At 40.2% G+C, this 22,099-nt stretch overlaps 1 protein-coding gene across 1 annotated transcript in view; it reads left to right on the top strand.

Moving 5' to 3' along the window:
- LOC308473817 (uncharacterized protein) overlaps nucleotides 1–15,597 on the top strand; it is a 115,949-nt gene extending 100,352 nt beyond the window's left edge. Inside the window, exons 21-23 of the mRNA XM_080999547.1 lie at nucleotides 2,250–2,338; nucleotides 9,760–9,967; nucleotides 14,750–15,597. Of these exons, the coding sequence (XP_080855673.1) occupies nucleotides 2,250–2,338; nucleotides 9,760–9,967; nucleotides 14,750–14,920 (468 nt within the window). The 3' untranslated portion in view covers nucleotides 14,921–15,597. The remainder of the gene's footprint in view (nucleotides 1–2,249; nucleotides 2,339–9,759; nucleotides 9,968–14,749) is intronic.
- Nucleotides 15,598–22,099: the final 6,502 nt, after the last annotated feature.

The following is a 22,099-nucleotide window of genomic DNA, read 5'->3' as shown; positions in this document are numbered from 1 at the left end:
TGCAGTGACTTCATTGGCTGTAACCTAATAAGTTTAGAAAATCATGGAAGCATAGAAGGGAAATCAGGACCACTCAGCTACACATGCATGTCATGGCTTGAGTCTAGTCCAACCAGCTCTTGGAATATATTTTATTTATATGCAATGGCCATTGAAGTCCAGAGCTTATGGTGTTCTGCATCTAATTTAAAGTATGAACAACAAATGCATTGTCAGGCGATGTTCGAGTAGTGTGATTATTAGCTTCCCATCTCACCCATGACTGGCTTAGGAAGTCAGATAGAGAGAGCCTATGCTACTGTGGCTGCGGCTGCTGCACATTCTGGGTAGCACATGAGAAAAAGGTATTGAGTGCTTACTATTTGAGATATTTTAAAAAAATATATATCTTCAGGAGATTAATCCAACCTTCAAACACTGTGGAGGAAAAAGAAGACCGCTTCAGTCTGTCGAAGTATTTGCAAAACAAATTTGAATTACGACTTCTCCTTACAAACTGTAGTATAAAAAACGGCTCACATCATAACTATTTCAAAGGCTAAAAGCTAACCACCGGCAATAAACATATTGCGCCAGTAATTTAATGCAGGAATTATGGTGGGGCAGATGCTATTTGGGGTCTGGTGTGGAATTCTTCAATAAAAACCAAGACTTGGTAGAATGTCCTTCTCATTCCACTGAGAGGACTTGCACACACACACAGTTTTTATTGCTGAAAGGGGACATTAACATCTTAGAGGGAGGGCTATTTTCAAGAACTCTGATAGTGGCACCACTTTTGCTAAGATCCGCCTCCTCCAACACGTATGATTCTATGTGCTGATGTCACTGCAGCCTGGAGTAGTGTTGAGTTGGTATCCTTCTGAATACCAGATGCCTAGAACAAACCACTAGGCACAGTCATGATCCTAAAACTTTCTGTGTGAGCTTTTGAGGGTGCGGGTCTCAGTGCAGTGAAATGCAGGACTAGGTGGAGCCGTTTGGGTGTCTGGGGCTTCAGCTGGCCCACTGTAGCTGAGGCCAGTATAATTTAATATTTTAAAACCTTACATTTGAAACAGAAATGTTAGGCAGCTGCACTGGACTATCCTTCCCTCTGGGCCCTGCTCCCAACATAGCGTCCCACTATGGTCATATATCAGGGCCCAGAATCATTGGAGGGAAAGAAGATGCTTCTCCTCAGTGCTGGACCCTCTAAAGAAAAGAACAGCACTAAGTTCATCAGCCCTGAAGTACAACCTAGATTATTATTATTATTATTATTATTATTATTATTATTATTATTACCTTTCTGATAAGCACTTTCCAACTTTCCTTAAAATAGGCAAACAGATGATTCAGGATGCAGTGAAGAAGACACAATAGAGGCTAGTTCTGTTAAATGGAAACTTTTCTCTTCTTAACTATGCTTCCCATTGTGCCTCAGACTGGGTAACTTTTTCAAGAGTCCAAAATGCTTATCATTATGTCTTAGATCCACAAAACATTTCACCTTGAGGCTTGTAGTCTTTGTTCCAAATACAGCTTCAGTGTCCACAGATTCCACTGCTGACCTTTCTCACTCCACCATAAATGAGGCTATGTGGATATGCAGCACCATTTGTAGTTGCAGTTCTAAAACTCCTCAGAAACGTACTTTCTTTTATCCACAGGATTTATGCTTTCTGTTAGCTTAACACAATTAGGGCATACACTACAATGGTTACAAAGGAAATGGCCCATAATGCTGAACCATTGTGTTTCCTAACACCTTAGTTTAAACACAAAAATGGGCTTTCCCTTTTATATATGAATTCCTGACAGCAGCTTTGGAGATTACTTGCTTTTTTATTATTTTAGCGTTTTTAGGTTATCCACCTACACACAGTGACACATAGTTCATTTTTAAAGCATTGGTTCATTGGTCTTGTGTTGTGCACATGGTTCCTGATCCACTGTAGAAGCATGAATATTACCTCCAAGTGGTGGTGCTGGGGAGAGTGCCACCTCTGGAAACCATGCATTTGGCATAATTTTCTGCACATGGCTTCTGATCCAACAGAGGATTCACCATCTTTCCCATCCACAATGACCTGCCTTGATCAGCCAATGACTATTGCATAAGATCATCATAGAACCATTATGTTACATTTGCTTAATAGGCTTGGGACAAAGGTTTCGTGAGCTGACAGTGCTCATCAGCTGATGGCACTGATTATTAACCCAAATGACTTTCAATATATGCAAGCAGCTTTTTCTTTCTCTTCCAGATTCTTGAACTCCCAGGTCAACAATACAGGCTAAATCTCGAACTCTTCTGTGTAGTGGCAGCTCTGTCTGAGAAAGTGACACAGCTTGAGTAAGTGAAAATATAAACCAAAGCCCATCTGCAGTGCCCAAACTGATTAGTGACTGTGGCTATTTTGCAGCTTTAATTTTAGGAAAAAAAGGCAGAGCATAATAGCTGGTGGAAAATATTTAGATGGAAACCAGTTCATATAATTAGAGCCAATCCACGCCATCACTTCTGGGGCTTTGGGACATGTATGTGGTTCTAGTCATTCCAATTAAAATGTTCCCATAACAGTTAATTTGCAAACAGTTTAGCAAATAAATCTTGCTGCCCTAATACAAATGATTTCCTTGTTATTTAAACATCAAATGAATGAATCCATGTGTATATAGTATAGGAACTGTTATACCTGGGATTATTTTTTTCTACTTGTTTCTGATTTCTGATTGTTGTAGAATCCATGTCTTATTGCTTTATTTGTAACATATATGAGGAGTAAGTGTAAACACAAGACACTTAATTGTAAAAAATGTTTACTGGAACAATAGTAATTACAGAGGTACTCGGTCTGGCTGAGCCTAGTTCTTGGTCTTAGCATGAACCTGCTATGGTTTATTGGGTTCATCAGGAAGTGATTCAAGTGTTTTGTCTATATATTTAAAAGCCCAAAATAAATGTTATCATCTTCCCAGTGACTTCATATCAATTTATTCATTTTACAAGAACCAAGTTGTTTATTTGTCTGGTGGTCAATTTGATGAAGTCATTCTTGGATGAGAATGTCAAGCCTTCTCGTTAATGTGTCATCTTCATGCTTTCTGTCAATAAACATTTGTCAATTGAGGCAAAGCATAATGTATAGTTAGGTTGTGGTAGAGAGCTGAATTCACAATGTGTATCACTTATGAAAATATTTTGTTCCTAAAGGAAGTTCATTTATTCTTACAGTTAGGGCTACCATCAAAACCAATCAAATGCAGAACTCAGGAGCTGCTAAAAAAATATCTGACATAATTTCTTGAATCCACTTGATTTTTTCTCTGGGGTGTATGGATGTTAGGGGAATGGTAGTACCTCTGGTAGGGGACACATTGTGTTCCTTCTGGAGTATTTCTCCACCTTTGGTCCCACCCTGCACTCAGTTCTCACCTGTGGCTCATAGAAGCTGTCAGCATGCAACAGCAACCACGCCCCAGCTTTGCCCTGGCCGGCTAAATCAGGTGAGGGTAGCTGATGGGCCTCAAACTCTTGGTGAGTTAGGGACTTCCCCTGCGTGCAAAGTTGTACAGGCTCTGATGTATTGATACCAGTAGTGGGTCCAACGGTCATGAAGGCAGTTTCTGTATGTGCTGTAGATGGAAGCGAAGGGCAGATGAGGCTCATCAACCTAGGAGATGGAATACTGTAATCCTAAACCTCCACTGTCTTGTGGGATAGCTTTGGGAGAAGAAAGGGCTAAGGAGTATATCCTACAAAAATATGCAGTGGAGTCCCTAAGACTCTTGGATGGCACCTTAAACGCCTCCTTATGGCAACTCCTACAGCCAAGATGGTGCTTAACATATTGCTTTCCTTTCCTTTGGATCACATCAGTGATGCCAAGAGGGGGGTTTTGTTGTCTGGGCATCCCAGGACCTCCATACACACTGCCCATACATCCTGGGAAGGTCACTTCAGTGCATTTGCCTTCTTCTAAACTTAATCAAAGAGGCATATGGAATCAATATGCATGTATAATAATAGCTCAGGCTTTTAAGGTCAGCTAGTTTCACGTGCAACAACCATTTGTATGCACAATAATGAATCCTTCAATATTCATTTTTTTAAAATAAAAATCCATCTCTGGTTCCAGATCAGCAGAAATAAGATAAGGTTGCTTTGGGAAGTTTTGAAACAGGACTGTTAAATTCCAATGATAGAAGCAGGCAAGGAGGTTGGACCCCCTAAACATCCTTATAATTGCCCCCATTTATATTGCCTTAATCACACAGGTTTGAATCAGAATCAAACTGGTTTGAATCTAAAAAGAACAAGGTGTATTATACTCTGTGGAGCTTCCCCACTTGCTAGCTCCCACTGCAGCTTCTTGTATCCCCTCTCCACAAAGTTCCTCCTGAAGGCCAGAGAACCCTCCCAACAGCATGAGATGTGGTACAGAGGGTTGCAGCAGGAGGGGAGTCAGTGGAAATTGGGGCGGGGAAGGTTTGCTCAAGCCCAACTACTTTCCACCAGTAAGCAGACGAGTTGAGGGGATTCTTTGCATCACAAGCACAGTATGCCTTCAGGCTGGGTCTTGCTGATTTTCACAGGCAACTAGTTCACTTTAGAAACTCATTTAAAAATATTTAAATGATAAAATGAAGACAAAAGTTATAATCCCAGGTCTGGAGCACATATTAAATTATGTGAATTTGGGAATGTGCCCGTATATAGTTGTACCTTGGAAGTAGAACGGAATCCATTCCGGAAATTCCTGCAGCCAATCGGAAGCCGTGGAAACCCCGTTGGATGTTCGGCTTCCAAAAATAGTTCAAAAACCAGAACACTCAGTTCTGGGTTTCAAATGTTTGGGAGCCAATTTGTTCGGGAGCCAAGGGATTTGAGATCCAAAGTACAACTGTATATGATCTTGATTAGTGCCCAGTCTCCAGTTACTCTGTGTTGTGGCTTTCAAAATGTGGCTACTGATGCAGTGTGACTGTACCCCAGGTGCTTCTACATGTGGGCACCCAAAGTATGTGTAAAACACACGGCAGCACACACAAGGGAGACTGAAATGTGATGGGCCAGGTGGAACTTTGCTAAAATCCCTAGCCTCAGATACAGGAAAACAAATTGAAAACAGCTTTGCAAAATAAGTGGGATTTAAAGATAAATTTAAAAGAGAAGATCAGGTTGACTTTTATGGACAGAGTGAGGAAGACTGACATCTATTAGATATGCCATCTGGACTGTTAGAGACAATCACAGAGGCATGATTGCAAATGTATTATAGTGACGTCCTACGTCATAAGCAAAATTGTATGTGGCAGATAAAGTGGGTCTTCCCAGACTACTTTTGACTGTCTTGACTCTTGATGAAAGTGGCACATTGATGTCTTTTCAAAGCAAGTGTCACAGTCAAGATGACAAATTTCGACTCCTGGGTGGGTGGGAGGAGGACATCCTTAATTTGGATCATCAAAGGGTGCCTTTTATTGACAGCTATTCTATTTGCCTGATAAAAGTGTTGTGTCTATGAAACCTGACGGGAATGTGATAGCAGCTGTGTATAAGGAGGCCACCAATAAAAAGCTTTCATGATGTTTTCCTCCCCTGGTTGCAATATTGAAAACAAGCTTGTGGCTACAAACACTGCTGCAACTGATGCTTGAAACTTTGTTGTAGGATAAACGGTCTGTTCCCTTCCACAACACTTGCAAATGTAAGAGACTCTGGTCTCAGACAGGAGTTCTACCATGGTGGCTCATTAGTCCCTGTGCCCCCTGAAATTAAATGATACCCTTGGGCAAAATCTAAATTAAGTTACTGTGAAAAACTAAAAATAGAACACATTGCATCCCTTTGCTTCTCGCTATAGGAATGAATATTTTCTTGCACCTAAGAAAGTGGGACATTTTTGGTCTCCAAGGAAGTTAGCCTGTTTCCTTGGAGACTGTTTCCTTTAGACACAGCAGAGTTGCTGAGGGGATGCCTTCACTGCTTACCTTGGCAACCATGAATCGCTTAATACTCTGCCCATGAATGCAGGCCTTTCAGTGCATTAGCCCTTGCCCGCAGGTATAAACATTCTTTCATGAAAAAAATAAAAAAGGTTGACAGGACTGTATGCTACATAGATTTCATTTTTAAAAACGATAAACAAAAGCATATTATCCAACACAAGAATTCCATGAAAACACGTTAGCTGTGAAGTTGAGGCATGCCTTTTATTGTGCAGATTCTGAATATGATCAAATGTCCGGTTCCATGACCAGCAGCCATATTGTACTACGGCCATGAAGAAAAGGACCATGGGAAAGCTTAATGGGATGTTTTGTGGCTTCTATAAAATGGGATACCATGGGTGATGTTTATGAGGAAGACAGCTGCAAAGGAAGAGCAGGACTCCCGCTGGTCTTTCTTACTGGTGTGAGGTTTGAAGAAGTTGAGGGCAGCAAAGGTATGACTGAATAGTCTTACCAGCCGTACGACTTCACAGGCATTTTTAAAAAATGTCTCAGTAGGCAAACACTACAGGCAAAATTCTCAAAATATTTACCAATTCACAGTCCTTATGCTGGAATAAAAAGGGATTTATTGTTCTCTTCCAGTAAAGAAGGCAGTTGAAAAGGGGCTGCATCAAAAATAATCCACTCTCCTCCCTTTAGTAAACTGGAATTTGATGCAATACTGTATCAGTCATGGGGCTTACATTACATTTTCTAAATTAGTTAGCTGTTCCCGGAACTCCATGAATACTTTACCAGGGCAGGGGGTGGTGAGAGTTAAAAAAACATAATAGTCATAATAGCTCCTTTGTACCTTCTAAGTGTAAGATGTCCATATTGCACAAGCAAAACACAAGGAGAAAACTTCCGCAAAAGTATGGCTGGGGTGGGTGTGTTTGTGTGTGGGGGGGTGGGTGGGTGGGTGGGTGTGTTTCTGCCTCTGAGTTTGATTGACCAAGAGCCACCGTCAGTGCTTTTTTTTTCTGAAAAAAATGTTTAGGGGTACTCTCGTTTTGACTCAATAAAATCTCCATTTTATAGTTGAAATCGGGAGAAATAAATACAGTAAGTGGACAGAAGTACAAAGATTCACAAAATGTTTAGGGGTATGCGTTCCCCTGCATCCCCCCAGAAAAGAGCACTGGCCAGTATGGATGTTATTAGAACCTAAAACAGATAGTACCTATGCTTGAGAAAACAGCCAGAAAGTGACTTGTGCACTTGTGAGAGTATTGATTTGATCTTGTCAGTTCTCGGATTTTAGACTTCTGTTCAAAATAAGCTTCTTGTGGCAAAAAAGAGCCAACTACACAAGTTTCCATGGTGTCTAGACTGAAGGTAGTCCATAAAAAAAGAAGACCCCTGACCATATATTCATCTCGTTCAGCATCCATTTTCCAAAATTGAACAGCCAGATTCTGAAAGCAATATTAATTCCCCACTTGCCTTTGCAGCAGCTGATAATGGCATATTTATTATCATAAAAGCCTCTCTAGGTATCATAGGTAAAAACCATGAATGTAATTTCACTGATATTATTTTAGTCATTGAACATATCCATTAATACTAGAGGACTGGCCTTTTTTGTCAAGCCCCTTCCTATTAATCTCTAACATGGAAAGTGCCTTTTTAGCTGATGCAAAAAGCAAAAGATCATGGCTTTCTGTATTAGCTTATCTGACAATTTTATAATTCACCAGCACCACCGAGCCAAGGCACTCAAGATGTTGCATACAATCCAGAAACACAAATCCTATTAATAATGATGGGACGATAGCAGTCAAATTCTCGGGTTTACAAATTTTGCTTCTTTGCACCAACTTTTCTACCCAAAGAGCTTATTGTTGGTCCTTAGTTGGGCCTTGGAAAAAATAACATTGTGAGCAGTTGAGACATAAGCGAGCACTCCATACAAGAGGCGGTCTGATGCAAGCAACGCTCCATTAGGTCAGAATTGCAAGATTCCATGTATAAATCCATTTAAAATGGATTCCTCTCCTATCATCAACGACTTGGGGATCAGAGCATGTAAGTCAGGGATAGCCAACATGGCACCTGGCAATAGGAGGATGGGAGTCGTTATCCTAAACATCCAGATGGCACCGCATTGGTTACCCTTGATGTGAGCCCAGCATTGCCAAATAAAGCATGAGGATCACAAACACACCAAGAGACTCCAAGGGTGATCAATCAACACCATAAAAACTGGAGGCCTTGGTGATCCTCTTCACTTCCTGGATGGAATGTGAGACATGCCAGAAATAGAAGGAGAAGGAGAAGGAGAAGGAGAAGATAGACAGTAACTCCTAAACCTAGCTAGGAACTAGGTAGCCAAAACAAGATGAGCAATTTTGCTGGCATCCTCCCCAAGCAGGACACATTATACTGATAGAGAAAACATTTCATTTTCATGAATATTCTTCTCACAGTTACACACATTTTTCATTCCTTGTTTAGAACCTAAAGTTGTTCCATGTGTATTTTTAGCAAGTTCATCTGCAAAATAGTGTAACTGACACACCCAATTAACACAACAACATTTTCCTTTGGTAGTCTCTGTAGGACATACCAATCACCTCAGGATGCACTCCCTTTCTTTTCTCCCTCTGCCCCTTAGTGTCACCTCCTCTTCAACTGCTTTGTACAGAATTGGCTTCCTCCCAGTAATACATCAGGCTGGCACCATCGCACTTCAAACTGTGTCCCAACTGGAAGGTTGCCCATTGCCTTGTGAGTGCCAACAACTAATCCAGCAGCCTGTGCCATTTATGTGGCACACGTTCAACTCCTTTTTACTGTTTTCTTAAGGCTTTGCGGAACAAAGCTTTGTGCTCATGGCTTGGAAAATTAAGGGAATAATGGCACTAAGTTGCCACTGAGGTTGCAATCCTGAAAGTGTTTCTTTTGTTGTCATGACTCATAAACAGTCAAGTAGTCACAATATTGCAGGCTTTTCCCATGACTGACATGCACAAGAGAGTCCAGTTCACAAAGGGCTCTTGACCTCTTCCTTGAGCATTCATCTTGATTTGCTTGTGGGTGTTTGTATGCCAGCATTCAACACTTTCCTTTTCCCATCACTTTCCTAAATGCAAAAACCCCATTGGAAAAAGTGGATTTGTTGCACTAGGGCAACAGAGCACTTTTATTCATTTCAATTATGCAAACCTCAGTTTCCAGGTTATGATTGAATCCCTCCTGCAAAATGATGACACCCTGGAGACACACACAATTATTTGTGCAATATGCATCCCTTCATCTTTGTGCTCCCTGTGGAGATCTACAAAATGCAGAGCTGCATTTGCAGAGTTGCAGAATCTTCTAGAAAACTGTGCTTGCTACTAATCTGCAATAAGCAGGTGTTTGAAACTGTCACCTCTGCCTCTTCCACAAAAGGTGGGTATTAGTGTCAGTAGCTCAGGAAGATTCCAACCAAAAAGACATTTTAAATAGCTCCTGGTGCCCTGTAGGTGCCAATGGCAACCTGTTGGGAAATGGCCAGATCCATGTGCAATTAATATACATTCTGTTGAGCCAGTCCAGTAAGAAAAGTGTTCAAGGAGAAAAAGACTATGACATCAGTGCTATAATTTTGTCAAACCTTGAATTAAATTCTTGCAGCTTTAATTCCTTGTGTGAAACATTCTATCAATGAAAAATATTTACGTACAATCCATATCACTCTACTGCTAAAAATCTGAAGAGTAATTTCATTTATGTAATTCATAAAAAGGAGCAGACGTTGAAATAATCTTATCTTGGTTTCCTCACCCATAGCCCAGTGATTAAGAAATTGGTCAATAAACTGGATTTTGAAGCCTTAAGCATTCGTATTGAGAAAGCAAAAGATCTCTGGCATCTCCTCCAGGACGATGAAGAAGAGAAAGGAAGGAAAACAAACAGAACAACTGGAGGATCAGTCAGCATTCGCCGATTGGCACTTGAGCTGGCAGCAGGTGGATTTTCATTGGAGGCTATTAATTTTGTAAGTCAAACCCTTCACAATCCCATTTTCTTTTCATGGCTGCATGGCACCAGTCCAAAATCTCTGGTTGCATTTCCTGAGATGATCACTTTCACCCACTCCCCTTGAAATATTTATATACTTATATGATACTTTTCAGAGGCTGGGGCACTTTGACAGTGAAGAGCTAAACATAAAGCTGTAGAGACGGATATCCTTGCTACGACTTTAGTCTTCCAGACCTAGGCTTACTATACCATGTATGATCCAAAATATCATATATGCCTTGGAGATAATAAAAGCCAAAGTTCGTTTGGTGTAGTTGTTTTCAGCTGAGAGTAGCATTAGTAGAATGAGAGAGTATAAAATGGCACTAGTGTTTAGTATAAATTATATCCTGCAGGTATATGGCAGGTAAGGCAGATTATAAGGTCAGATCTTTTCATTGACACATACAATAGGGCAGGTCAATTCAGATGTTTTTTCTCTCTTAACCATTTTGCTTCTTATTCATAAACTCTTCAGTTCTCACTATCTTCATAGAAAAGGATATAGGTTACATTTCCTTCTATTACAAAACAGATATAGGGCTTTATTGACCCTTAATTTTATTTTGTACATTAACTGACTGTACTCTTATTATGCCCATAAAAACATATTCTAACAACTACCATTTTGGAGCAGATGAAAGATTGAACTAACTTGGTACTCTATTGTTGAAAACAGAGAAACACTGCTTCACTGGTTTTCATAATGTTTTCGTATGTTTTCAAAATGAAGCCGAAAGTTTTTCCATTGCCGGAGATCGTTCAGCTGATGCTACAATGAGCTTCCTATGGTGGTCACTTTTCTGAGGAACTGAAGCCATATCACAGCACATGGCTTGTGTCAGGAGTGCCAGCTTGCCCTCACCATTGAGGGGCCGATGTCAGATGTCATGCACCACGTGACACGACGTGCTGATGTAGAGCACAGCAACATCGCCGCTCAATATTGATGGGACCCCCTCCTTAAGAATTTCAGGGGAGCTCAAAGTGCGCCCCCCAACTGACACAACAGGCTTGTATCCAATGTTAGTCATACTCAGATTAGTCCTGTTAAGATTAATCATCATGACTAATTTAGATATGTTAATGTCAATGGGTCTACTCTACTTAGTTAGCTACATGCATGCTTCCTTGGACTTATTGCACATTATTTCACATTATTGACAATCTTATCTGCCATTCTTTTGCTCTCCGTTTCTCATGCCAAAACTCTTACTGGTCTTCTGCAATCTGTTCTCTGCAATCTCAAGCACATAGTGGTAGCCCAATCCTATGAGCTGCTGCTGCACCGACATGGTAGCTCATAAGGTCAGATGCAGGAGCTCAAGCATTTTCACATGGAATACAATGCTTCAGCTGCACCATTGCTGGCAAAGTGAAAGCCACCAGCACTTGCGACAACAGCTGCAAGGATGCTACTAGCTCAGAGACAGAAAGAAGAAGTCGTCCCTACCAGAGAGGAATGGCAAACCAAGCTGTTGGACTATGCCGAAATGGCAAAGCTGACCGGAAAACTCTGGAACCAAGGGGACAAAAACTTTATAAAAGAATGGAAAAAATTATACGTTATTTAGGAGACCACTGTAAGCAGATAGAAACACTGGCAGGATTTTGATTCTACTTGTAGTGTAACAAATACCATGGACAATATGGATTGCTATAATATTTAGAGTATGGAAGAATATGCAGTTGCACATGTTCAAAATGGGACCCCATGGCGGGGGTGGGAGGAAGTCGTAACATTTGGAGTATTCTCTGTATATGGATATCTGTTTGGATTATTACAAATTTGTATTTGTAAAATCAAATCAAAATGACCCCCCCCCCCAAAGCTACCAGCACTCGTTGGCTTTCTGTGCTAATCATGTATGTGACATCCCAAAAATGAAAGTGGATGTGATTATGATCAACTATCATTTCTATTATTATTTTATTTTTTGAGGCACTGAGTGCTTTGCAATTCATACCTCATTTATTCTTGCAATGACCCGTTGGGGGATTAGGTTGGCTGATTATGACTTTTTCCAGGCCACCCAGTGAGCTTCGTAGCTGAGCAACTACTTGAACCTGAGTAACCCACTGTGACCAATTTCAAATTATACCGTATCCAATGCACCACATTACAATTCCTAAGCACAACCTCATGCTTCCTTTTAAACCCTGTTCCAAGCATTTTATCTGGCAAGCAGAGTGGAAATGGCAGCTTTGAACCATTTACCAGGAAACGGATCCAGCTGTAGTGGTAGCAGCACAAATCACAGCCAATCAATAGGATTGGAACGTAAAGCTGCAATTCTCAACTCAGTCCTTGAACTGTCCAAACAGAAGCCAATTGGACATGTCAACTGGAGTAAGTAGGTCAGAAGGAGGAGGAGGAGAGGAAGAGGAAGAGGAAGAGGAAGAGGAAGTGGAAGAAGAAGAAGAAGAAGAAGAAGAAGAAGAAGAAGAAGAAGAAGAAGAAGAAGAAGAAGAAGAAGAATCTAGTCCAACCTCTGCAATGCAGGAATATTCAGCTGCCCCATACAGGGATTGAACCTGCAACCTTGGAAAGGAGGAGGAGGAGGGATGCTAAGGATCATAACAACTAGCAATCTGGATGAAATGTGAAGAGAATTTGTAGACACTTTTTTAAAAAAGTCACCACTTTGTATGAAGAGAGACGAAAGCTTTAATATAATCCCCAAGCCCCCTGCTTTTTGATTTAAGGGAAGGAAAAACAACAACTGTGAAAGTCAAAACCACTGGGTTCAGCTTCATCGGCCAGCTCCTAAAAATAGGCCTGCTTTCTTACGGAAAGGTATACAAAGTAGAAGAGAAAAAACAGGCAATTTGAACGAAAATTCTCCAAGCCGTCTGAATTTGGTGCCAAGCATACAGGGCAGGATGATAGTTAAGAGGCCTCTTGTCCTCTTGTATTTTTGGATCTTTAAAGGCACTAGTGACTAAATACTCCATGCTGGGAAGCAACCATGGAAAATAACTTGATCTTCAGTGAACAAGCAGTCTAATCATTTTAACCATTCTTTGAGGTTTGCTTTTATGTAATTCAGCTTAATGACTTTAGCAGGCTCCTTCATCAGGGTTTTGTTTTCACATACTGAAGGATCACTGGCCTATGTGGTGGTTAAAAGCGGAACAGTATAATTCCAAATCCTATCTGGATACAACCTTTTGGAGAATCCAAAATGTAATCTGCTTCATTCTTGGGCATCTCTGCTAACTGCTCCAAAATAGCCTTTGCATAATCTTTTTTTCAATAGTTCCATGCTGAGGGGAACGGGAGCTATTTCTCCATTGGTGCAGATTTTCCATTCTAAACACCCATCTATACACACATTCGGTTTTGCCAGCATATATTCTCATGAGCTGGGCTTTGGTCATTACATGATAAAAACATTTCCCCCTTCAGATTTAGGGGCGGCTATCAAGAAGCACGCACAGCAACCAACAAGTAAAACGGAATGTAACCAGGTTGACATGGAATTTTTCCTGCTAGGCCTATGCGCATGGTACTTATAAATATACCAACATAGGTTCTTGGATAAATAAGAATCCACAGCCTTCTTAAATAATTGACAGGATCTGTAGCAGGCTAGTAAGAATTGTTTAACTTCAGTGCCACTCTCCAATGCAAGTAGCTATTATGGATGAGGAGCTGGTAGGCATTTCTAGCTATCACACTTCTATGTCTGACAACCCTAACCCTAACCCAAAGTCCCTGAACAGTTGCTAGCACTTCTCTTGTGCTCCTGGCTCCTCTAGGTGCATTGAGGGAGCCTTGTCTATGGCAGTGGTGGAACTGGGATCTCACATGACAAAATTTGATGCACCCCCACCTGTTAGTTGTTGTGCCCCTGCTGTGCCCCCAAGGCACTGCACCCAACTGTTCTTCTTGTTTAGTCGTTTAGTCGTGTCCGACTCTTCGTGACCCCATGGACCAGAGCACGCCAGGCACTTCTGTCTTCCACTGCCTCCTGCAGTTTGGTCAAACTCATGCTGGTAGCTTCGAGAACACTGTCCAACCATCTCGTCCTCTGTCGTCCGCTTCTCCTTGTGCCTTCCATCTTTCCCAACATCAGGGTCTTTTCCAGGGAGTCTTCTCTTCTCATGAGGTGGCCAGTATTGGAGTATCAGTTTCAGGATCTGTCCTTTCAGCATCAATTCTTTGGCGATCAGCCTTCTTTATGGTCCAGCTCTCACTTCCATACATCACTACTGGGAAAACCATAGCTTTTACTATATGGACCTTTGTTGGCAAGGTGATGTCTCTACTTTTTAAGATGCTGTCTAGGTTTGTCATTGCTTTTCTCCCAAGAAGCAGGCGTCTTTTAATTTTGTGGCTGCTGTCAGCATCTGCAGTGATCATGGAGCCCAAGAAAGTAAAATCTCTCACTGCCTCCATTTCTTCCCCTTCTATTTGCCAGGAGGTGATGGGACCAGTGGCCATGATCTTCGTTTTTTTGATGTTGAGCTTCAAACCATATTTTGTGCTCTCCTCTTTCACCCTCATTAAAAGGTTCTTTAATTCCTCCTCACTTTTTGTCATCAATGTTGTGTCATCTGCATATCTGAGGTTGTTGATATTTCTTCCAGCAATTTTAATTCACCCAACTAGATCAGGGCATATATGTTGCTAAGTCCATTGTGTGACATCGTCAAGCAAAATTATAACAGGTTCCATGCATTTCTAATTAAGAATCTTATTATGAAGCCAACTTTCATAATGTTAAAGCTCTCTTTGAAATTTTCTTTTCAGGCCCTGCAGAAGTTCAACCGCGGAAAAGCAGGTGTTCTATCTTTCCTGGATTTTGTTACCTACATCCCCTTGTTTGTCGAAATCCACGAGGGCATAGTTCAGAATCCTCTTTCACTAGTCCCAAACACTGTTCCAGATCTGGAAGATGAGCTTCATTTGAATGTGATTTAGAAACACAGAACTGCAAGGTGAATCCAGCAATGCAAGAAGACCCAGATATGGAAATCTCAAATATATATATTTTTATTTAATTAAGAATTTGCTTAAAGTTACTGCTGATTGCTTGTACAAACCTCAAATAACGTTGTTGTAGTCAGTGCTGATCATTAGAGATTCCCAGTGCAATAGAGACTTAGGTGAAAGTTTGTGGTAAGGTTGTTCTACTTTCTTCAAAGGCTATATATGATTCAATATATTTAGTTACATTATAATCCTATACAGTGGTACCTCGGTTTTCAAATGTCTCTGTTGACGAATATTTCAGTTTTTGTACGCCGTAAACCCAAAAGTGAATGCTTCGGTTTTCGAACACATGCCACGCGGCTTCCGCTGAGTGCAAGATCCTGAGGCCTAGCTGTCAGCTGTTGAGTTTTCGGTTTTTGAACGTTTCAGAACTCAAACGGTCTTCCGGAATGGACTACATTTGAAAACTGAGGTACCACTGTACATGCCTACTCATGTACTGGGCAATATTTTCATGAAACATCTGCTCCCTTGTAACACTAGATCAGCTTAACTCCAGTAATATTCACAGAACCAATAACAGCTCTTTAAATTCAAATTAATACTTTAATATACTGTACTATCATTGGCATACAGTTTTTTTCTGTTCCCAAAACAACTTCTGTGTGCCCTATAGCAAAGTTATCTTAACGACATAATTGTTTTAATTACTTTTAGCATAATAAAATTAATAGTTTTAATAATCAAGATATATATTGGCATGGCTTTTATGTTATTTCCTGTATATATGAGTGTGTGTGTGTGTGTGTGTGTGTGTGTGTACTTTTATGATTAAAACAATGAATGCAATCCTATGCATTTTTTCTCAAACGTTAGTCCCACTCAACTCAAATGGTACTTACTCCTGAATTTGTATATAGAGGATTGCAGCCTAAGACACTGAAAATTGTTTATGAGCATTTTTTTTTTGTAGAAGGCATATGTGTCTATAAATAATAGTTTGGTGTCAATACATTTTCCCCATCACAGCTGTTTGGGCTGCTTTGCTGACAGGGGAGAGAAAATGAATATATTATCTCACAGTTTCAGCTTGATGGGATTTAACAAATTTGCCCATCTCTGTTTCAAAATCAGAGGGAGACATGGTTCATCTTTAAAAATCTATTTGCTCATATATCCAGAACCATTCCTTTAAAAAAAATGCTGTTTATGTAGTAGCATCTAATCTACAAATACTAAACTGTTTCTGTTATTATTGAACTACATGATCCTCCCTCTGAAAACAAGAGCTGTTTTGTAAATGGGTTTTTGGTAGACGTAAGCAACAAAGCAAGTAATCTGGTTTGCGTATTTTTGCTGTTTCATTGTGTTCCGAGTCTGAAGCTCAGTAAGATTTAGATCCTAATCCACCTTACGCAGAAATGAGTTTTAAAAGGGAAAAGGGGGGAAATTGAGCACGCCACCTAATTTCATAATATGCAAATCAGTCCTTACTTCTAATGCATACGTTTTTCTGGAACTCATAGACAAAGTTCTCCATTTTAAAAGCACACATGCCATAATCCCTTTATTGACAATAATTTAAGTAATGTGGTAATGTTCACATCTGAGCTTTCAGAAGTCTTCTCAAGCCATTTCACAAAATCATATTCTGGGAGGTGGGAATCATTCTAACTACAGTATAAATGATACATAATTGAATCTAGAATACGTTAAATCAGTCATGCCAATTCCTTCATATTTCAAAAGCTAACAATCCATTATCTTTCTTGAGTTTGCTTGAGTGAAAGGGAGAAAAGCAAGCCTTCATCACTACAGAAAGAATCCCAAGAAGCTCTAAATTTATGTTTTGAATTTAGTATATTTTATAGTTTTATTTTGTAAGCTGCTTTGAGACCCAGCTGCAGTGGAATACAGAACAATATCTACAAACATGGAAAGAGAGAGACATCTTTTGAACTGACAACTGAGTTATGACACCTGAGCATTTTGTCTGATAGATGCAGCTAAAATTAGTGAACAGTTCAAAAAAAGAGAAAGCATGACAGGTGTTGTGGGTCTGTGTACTGGAACCCTCATAAAAAATCATAGACCTCTAAGACTTGAAGCCTGCTAGTATAGTGGAAGACCTGGGGTATACAAGTTTGCCATCAGGGTCTCCTGAAAACCTGGTTAGGATCATAGAACATATCCTTCAAAACCACTTATGGAAGGCATGCAATTGGCATCAAATGCAAAAAAATTAAAAAAAGAATCATGTTCCTTGCAAATAGTGTTGCCATATGTTAAAAAATAACACCCTTGTTTTACATTCCAAGGACATGTCTCCTCCCATTTCAGACAACTGACATTCACATTTTTATTTTTATTTTTATTTACACCCTTAGGATTTGTTTCAAGGAATAAAATAACCCTTAATGTTATCGTTTAGCCTTTGGTACATAAAGCTTCTTTGGAAAAATTGTAAATTGTCAAATATCCATCACTATCTATTTAATCATGAACGAGTCACTTCTTTCTGAGAATATCCTGTCATTCCATCTGTATTTGATTCCGTAAGTTAATTCAAGAATTTTTCACTGGTCTGTAGGTTAACATTTGGAATAACTAGTGTATGAATGGTGTACTTCCCAGCAGAACTTGGAAACAACCTTTTTCGGGCTCCCTTGCATCGCATAACAAACCTCTATTGGCTTGTCTTCAGGTGTTATATTGTTCCCTCCACTCCAAGTCAAACTTAATAGACTGTCTGACCAGTGAAAATAATGTGATCACCATCCCTGTTACAGAGGCTCATGTGTCGAACAACCTGTAAGACTTGCAAGGAACATTTCCATTTCCACCTAAATGCGCTATGGGCAGACGTGTTCCAAGAAATAAAAGGGCAAGACACAGAAAATACTCATTATAACCTTTTCCAGATGTCACAATGAATGTCAACACTTCAATGAATAAGGCCCGAATTAGAACAGAAAACAAGGCAGATACCAGTAAATATTTGTGTCGGGCAATCATTTCATAATTTGGAAATTCAGACTAAAAGGGAAGACAACTTGGGAGCCTGACTTCCACTTGTTACACACTACTTGAAATTGTCTATGACAGTTGAAGACTTTTGTTCACCGGTGAACAAACACTGTTTTTTTCAATATACAGGAGGAAGAGAATGAGACTGTTTCTTTTCTACCACTGGGAGAACAGGGTTTCCCTCACTGCCAGTGGAATCACAATCCAGCTAGCTCCCCTTCTCACTGATTATGAACAAGGTGGCAGAACGATTGATCCACATAGCAGGTGGCAGAATGATTGATCCAGATAGACCTGATTCTGCATTTCCTGCTGGTGCAACCACATAGAGAACAGACACTGCACGGATTGCCACCAAGCTTCATGTGTCTGGTTGTAGTCTAAAGAAGTCAGAGAGGATATTCACATTGCAATCAACACAGTTTTTTTGGTAACACAGATCCTAAATCTGCCTGGCGATCATGCCATGATAGATAATCCATTCTTCTAAATCCCTGGACATCAAGGAGTGGAAATAATTATATATATCAGGGATGTCCAACTCCCAAGAGACTGCGATCTACTCACAGAATAAAAAACTGGCAATGATCTACCCATTGGGAGGGGGGGTCAGGTCAAAGTTGTTGAGCTTTTTTAGATGCTGACTCCCATATATATCCAGCTTCTTATATCCCATGCAAAGAAGAATTTGGTTATAATCTCTTTGCACTCTTCAGTTGTTCCATTAATATGCTGTTCTGATTTATCATAATCTTAAAACCAGAGGGTTATTAGCATTGGGATATCCCATTCTGACAGTAATTGAACAGATCCATGAGATGAATAGTATCAAATATTCATCATATACCAAATTATGAATCAGTCCATTTGCTGCCATTCCTCTTGTCCATGTGATTTGTTTGATGGAGACTGCTAATGGTTCCAATAATAGATTGCAAACAATGGCCATTCCTGTCTGATTCCTCTATTTTAATTAAAAGCAGGTGGGTCTATCCCATAAATCTTTCCTGTAGCTCTCTGGCAATTATAGCATGTTGGTTTTATACATATTTCTATTCTTTTTTATTTCTACACCAAATGGAAAATTGTAAACATCACTGCTTGGAACATTGAATGGAACAACAGTAAACCAGTATTATTGCTATCACCATCATCAGGGCTCCCTTTTGCACTGTGCAGTTCCAACATCTGTCAGTATTTCTTTGTTAATCTGTGTTTCAGAATATTGTTATTCATCCAAAAATGTATTGTTTGAACTGATACCTAGAATAAGAGTTTTCCATTTGGAAATAGTCCTTTTCCATCCAACTTCAAAAGCAGTGCAAGATATAACCCTACTTTAAACATACAGGAACATAAGAAATGGTCATCTCAAGACATTTGTCTCTTGTCACAAAAAGAAATGAATTGGACAAAGACTTAAGGACAAAAATAAGCTTCAAATGCCATGAAATATTTCTGACTCCCACTGATGATTCAGCTTCTGGTTAAGTTTTAAAATTAGAAGCAGACTTCTGCAAGGAAGCGATTATAATTTTATCACTTTCATAAACTATTCCCTTCCCACTCCACATACACACACATGCTAACACTGGTGGGGGTTTTCTCCTCACACACCCATTTTCAATTCTCCCAAATGCATCAACAACAAAGCTGCATTAACACAAATGAAAGAGAAAAGAAACCAATCACAAAACTAATATAATTTCTTTATTACACTTTTGCCTTTTGATCATTTATTTATTTAGCTCGCTTATTTTTTAAAAAAAAATGTTTATCCTGCTTTTCATCATACAGGCCTTGAAGCAGCTTGCAACAATAAAATATGCAAGATACAAAGTTTAAAACATTAATTAATCCTCCACAATGTAAAATCTCCATGAGAAAGCACTTTCAGGTTCATGACACAATTCCACTTTGTGTGGGCCATCGCTCAGTACTGTGAGTGATGTAGCTCAGTGGCAGAACATTTGCTTTGCATGCCAGAGGTCTCAGGTTCAATTCCTGGTGTTTCCAGGTAGGGGTAGAAAATATATCTTGCCTGAAATCCTGGAAAGCTGCTGTCAGTCAGTGTCGACAATACTGAGCTAGATGGACAAATGCTTTGACTCAGTCTAAGGTCATGCTTATTTAACTTATATGCAGAATTCATCATGCGAAAGACTGGGCTAGATGAATCCCTACCCGGAATTAAGATTGCCGGAAGAAATATTAACAACCTCAAATATGCAGATGACACAATTTTGAAGGCAGAAAGTGAGGAGGAATTAAAGAACCTCTTAATGAGGGTGAAAGAGGAGAGCACAAAATAGGGTCTGAATCTCAACATCAAAAAAATGAAGATCATGGCCACTGGGCCCAACACCTCCTGGCAAATAGAAGGGGAAGAAATGGAGGCAGTGAGAGATTTTACTTTCTTTGGCTCCATGATCACTGCAGATGGTGACAGCAGCCATTAAATTAAAAGATGCCTGCTCCTTGGGAGAAAGGCGATGGCAAACCTAGACAGCATCTTAAAAAGCAGAGACATCACCTTGCCAACAAAGGTCCGCATAGTTAAAGGCATGGTTTTCCCAGTAGTGATGTATGGAAGTGAGAGCTGGACCATAAAGAAGGCTGATCGCCGAAGAATTGATGCTTTTGAATTATGGTTCTGGAGGAGACTCTTGAGAGTCCCATGGACTGCAAGAAGATCAAATGTATCCATTCTTAAGGAAATCAGCCCTGAGTGCTCACTGGAAGGACAGATCGTGAAGCTGAGGTTCCAATACTGGCCACCTCATGAGAAGAGAAGACTCCCTGGAAAAGACCCTGATGTTGGGGAAGATGGAGGGCACAAGGAGAAGGGGATGACAGAGGACGAAATGGTTGGATAGTGTTCTCGAAGCTACCAGCATGAGTTTGACCAAACTGCGGGAGGCAGTGGAAAACAGGAGTGCCTGGCGTGCTCTGGTCCATGGGGTCACGAAGAGTCGGACACGACTAAACGACTAGGTCATATGGTCCTATTCATCTTTTCTACTGTGTCCGCATCTCCAACCTCCATTGTTTTTCTGCCATGGCTGTCTTTTATCATCTTGTTGTTCCGTACCTTCTACTTCATCTTAGGTTATATACTTTAAATATACAATAAACTAACTATAACTCCCCATCAGAGCTGGAAACTTTACAAAACATTAAGTGCTCAGTGCTTTTTCAATGGTACTACTAAAACAAAAACAAAAACAAATCTGCTTGGTTTTTCAAACAGCTCTTTCTCTGCACCCATAATGCTTGCTAGTTCTATGTTTCAGTGGCAGATACTGGATGCTCAGCAGTTTTGGGAATCCCTTGATTATTTTAATACTTTAATGAGAGTTGAAAGCTTTGAAAATCTGGCTCTGATTTAGGAGTGCTAAGCAGTTTGAAACCCCCAAGTCTTGCTCCACCTGGCTTTCCCTTTGATGGAAGAGTTTTAGACACACCTGTCCAGTTTTAGCGCACTGAGAATTGCTGTTAAAATTCTGGATTCTGCAAGAACTGCAGCTGCTTTATTTTCCTGACAAGGTCTGTGTGTTTCTAACACAGCAGTTAATGAGATCCAGGGAATCTGTGAGATTGCCAGGGCTGGCTGAGAATGCCAAAAGCCCATAAAAATCTCCGTGACATAAAGCAGGAAAGCAGGAGCTTCAGTCCTCCCAGAGGCCACTGCAACCTAAGGACTTGGAAGAGGCTGGTCCCAAGTCCTAGGTCAGCATGGTTGGGCCTCTGCCTAGGGATAGGCAAATTTGTCAGTTTCGGTTTCTCTCAGCCTCTCATTTTTCCAGTCATAGGTTCCATTCATTTTCACATCAGTTTGCAAATTTATTTAATTTTAAGGATGTCCTCATGAAAATTCCCTCAGCATTTTAGTGCAAAGTTCTCCAAAAATACACATGTTTGTGCTATTTTTCTTATAATACACATTTTTTGCAAGCCTATGCATTTCTTTACACATTACTTGGCGGAAGAACTGCTTTGCAAAATTTGGAGAAGCGCATATTTCAAAAGATGGCTACATTTCAGTTTGTGCATTGTTTCAGGAAGTTTGAATTAGATAGGTCCGCTTTTCAGTGTGAACTGAATTTCTTCCCTGTCCTTACAAGGGCCCACTGACAAGAG

This window comes from Podarcis pityusensis (assembly GCF_964106645.2).
Source record: "Podarcis pityusensis genome assembly, chromosome: 3".
Classification (NCBI taxonomy): Eukaryota; Metazoa; Chordata; class Lepidosauria; order Squamata; family Lacertidae; genus Podarcis; species Podarcis pityusensis.
This window is presented reverse-complemented; position numbering and strand designations above follow the sequence as displayed.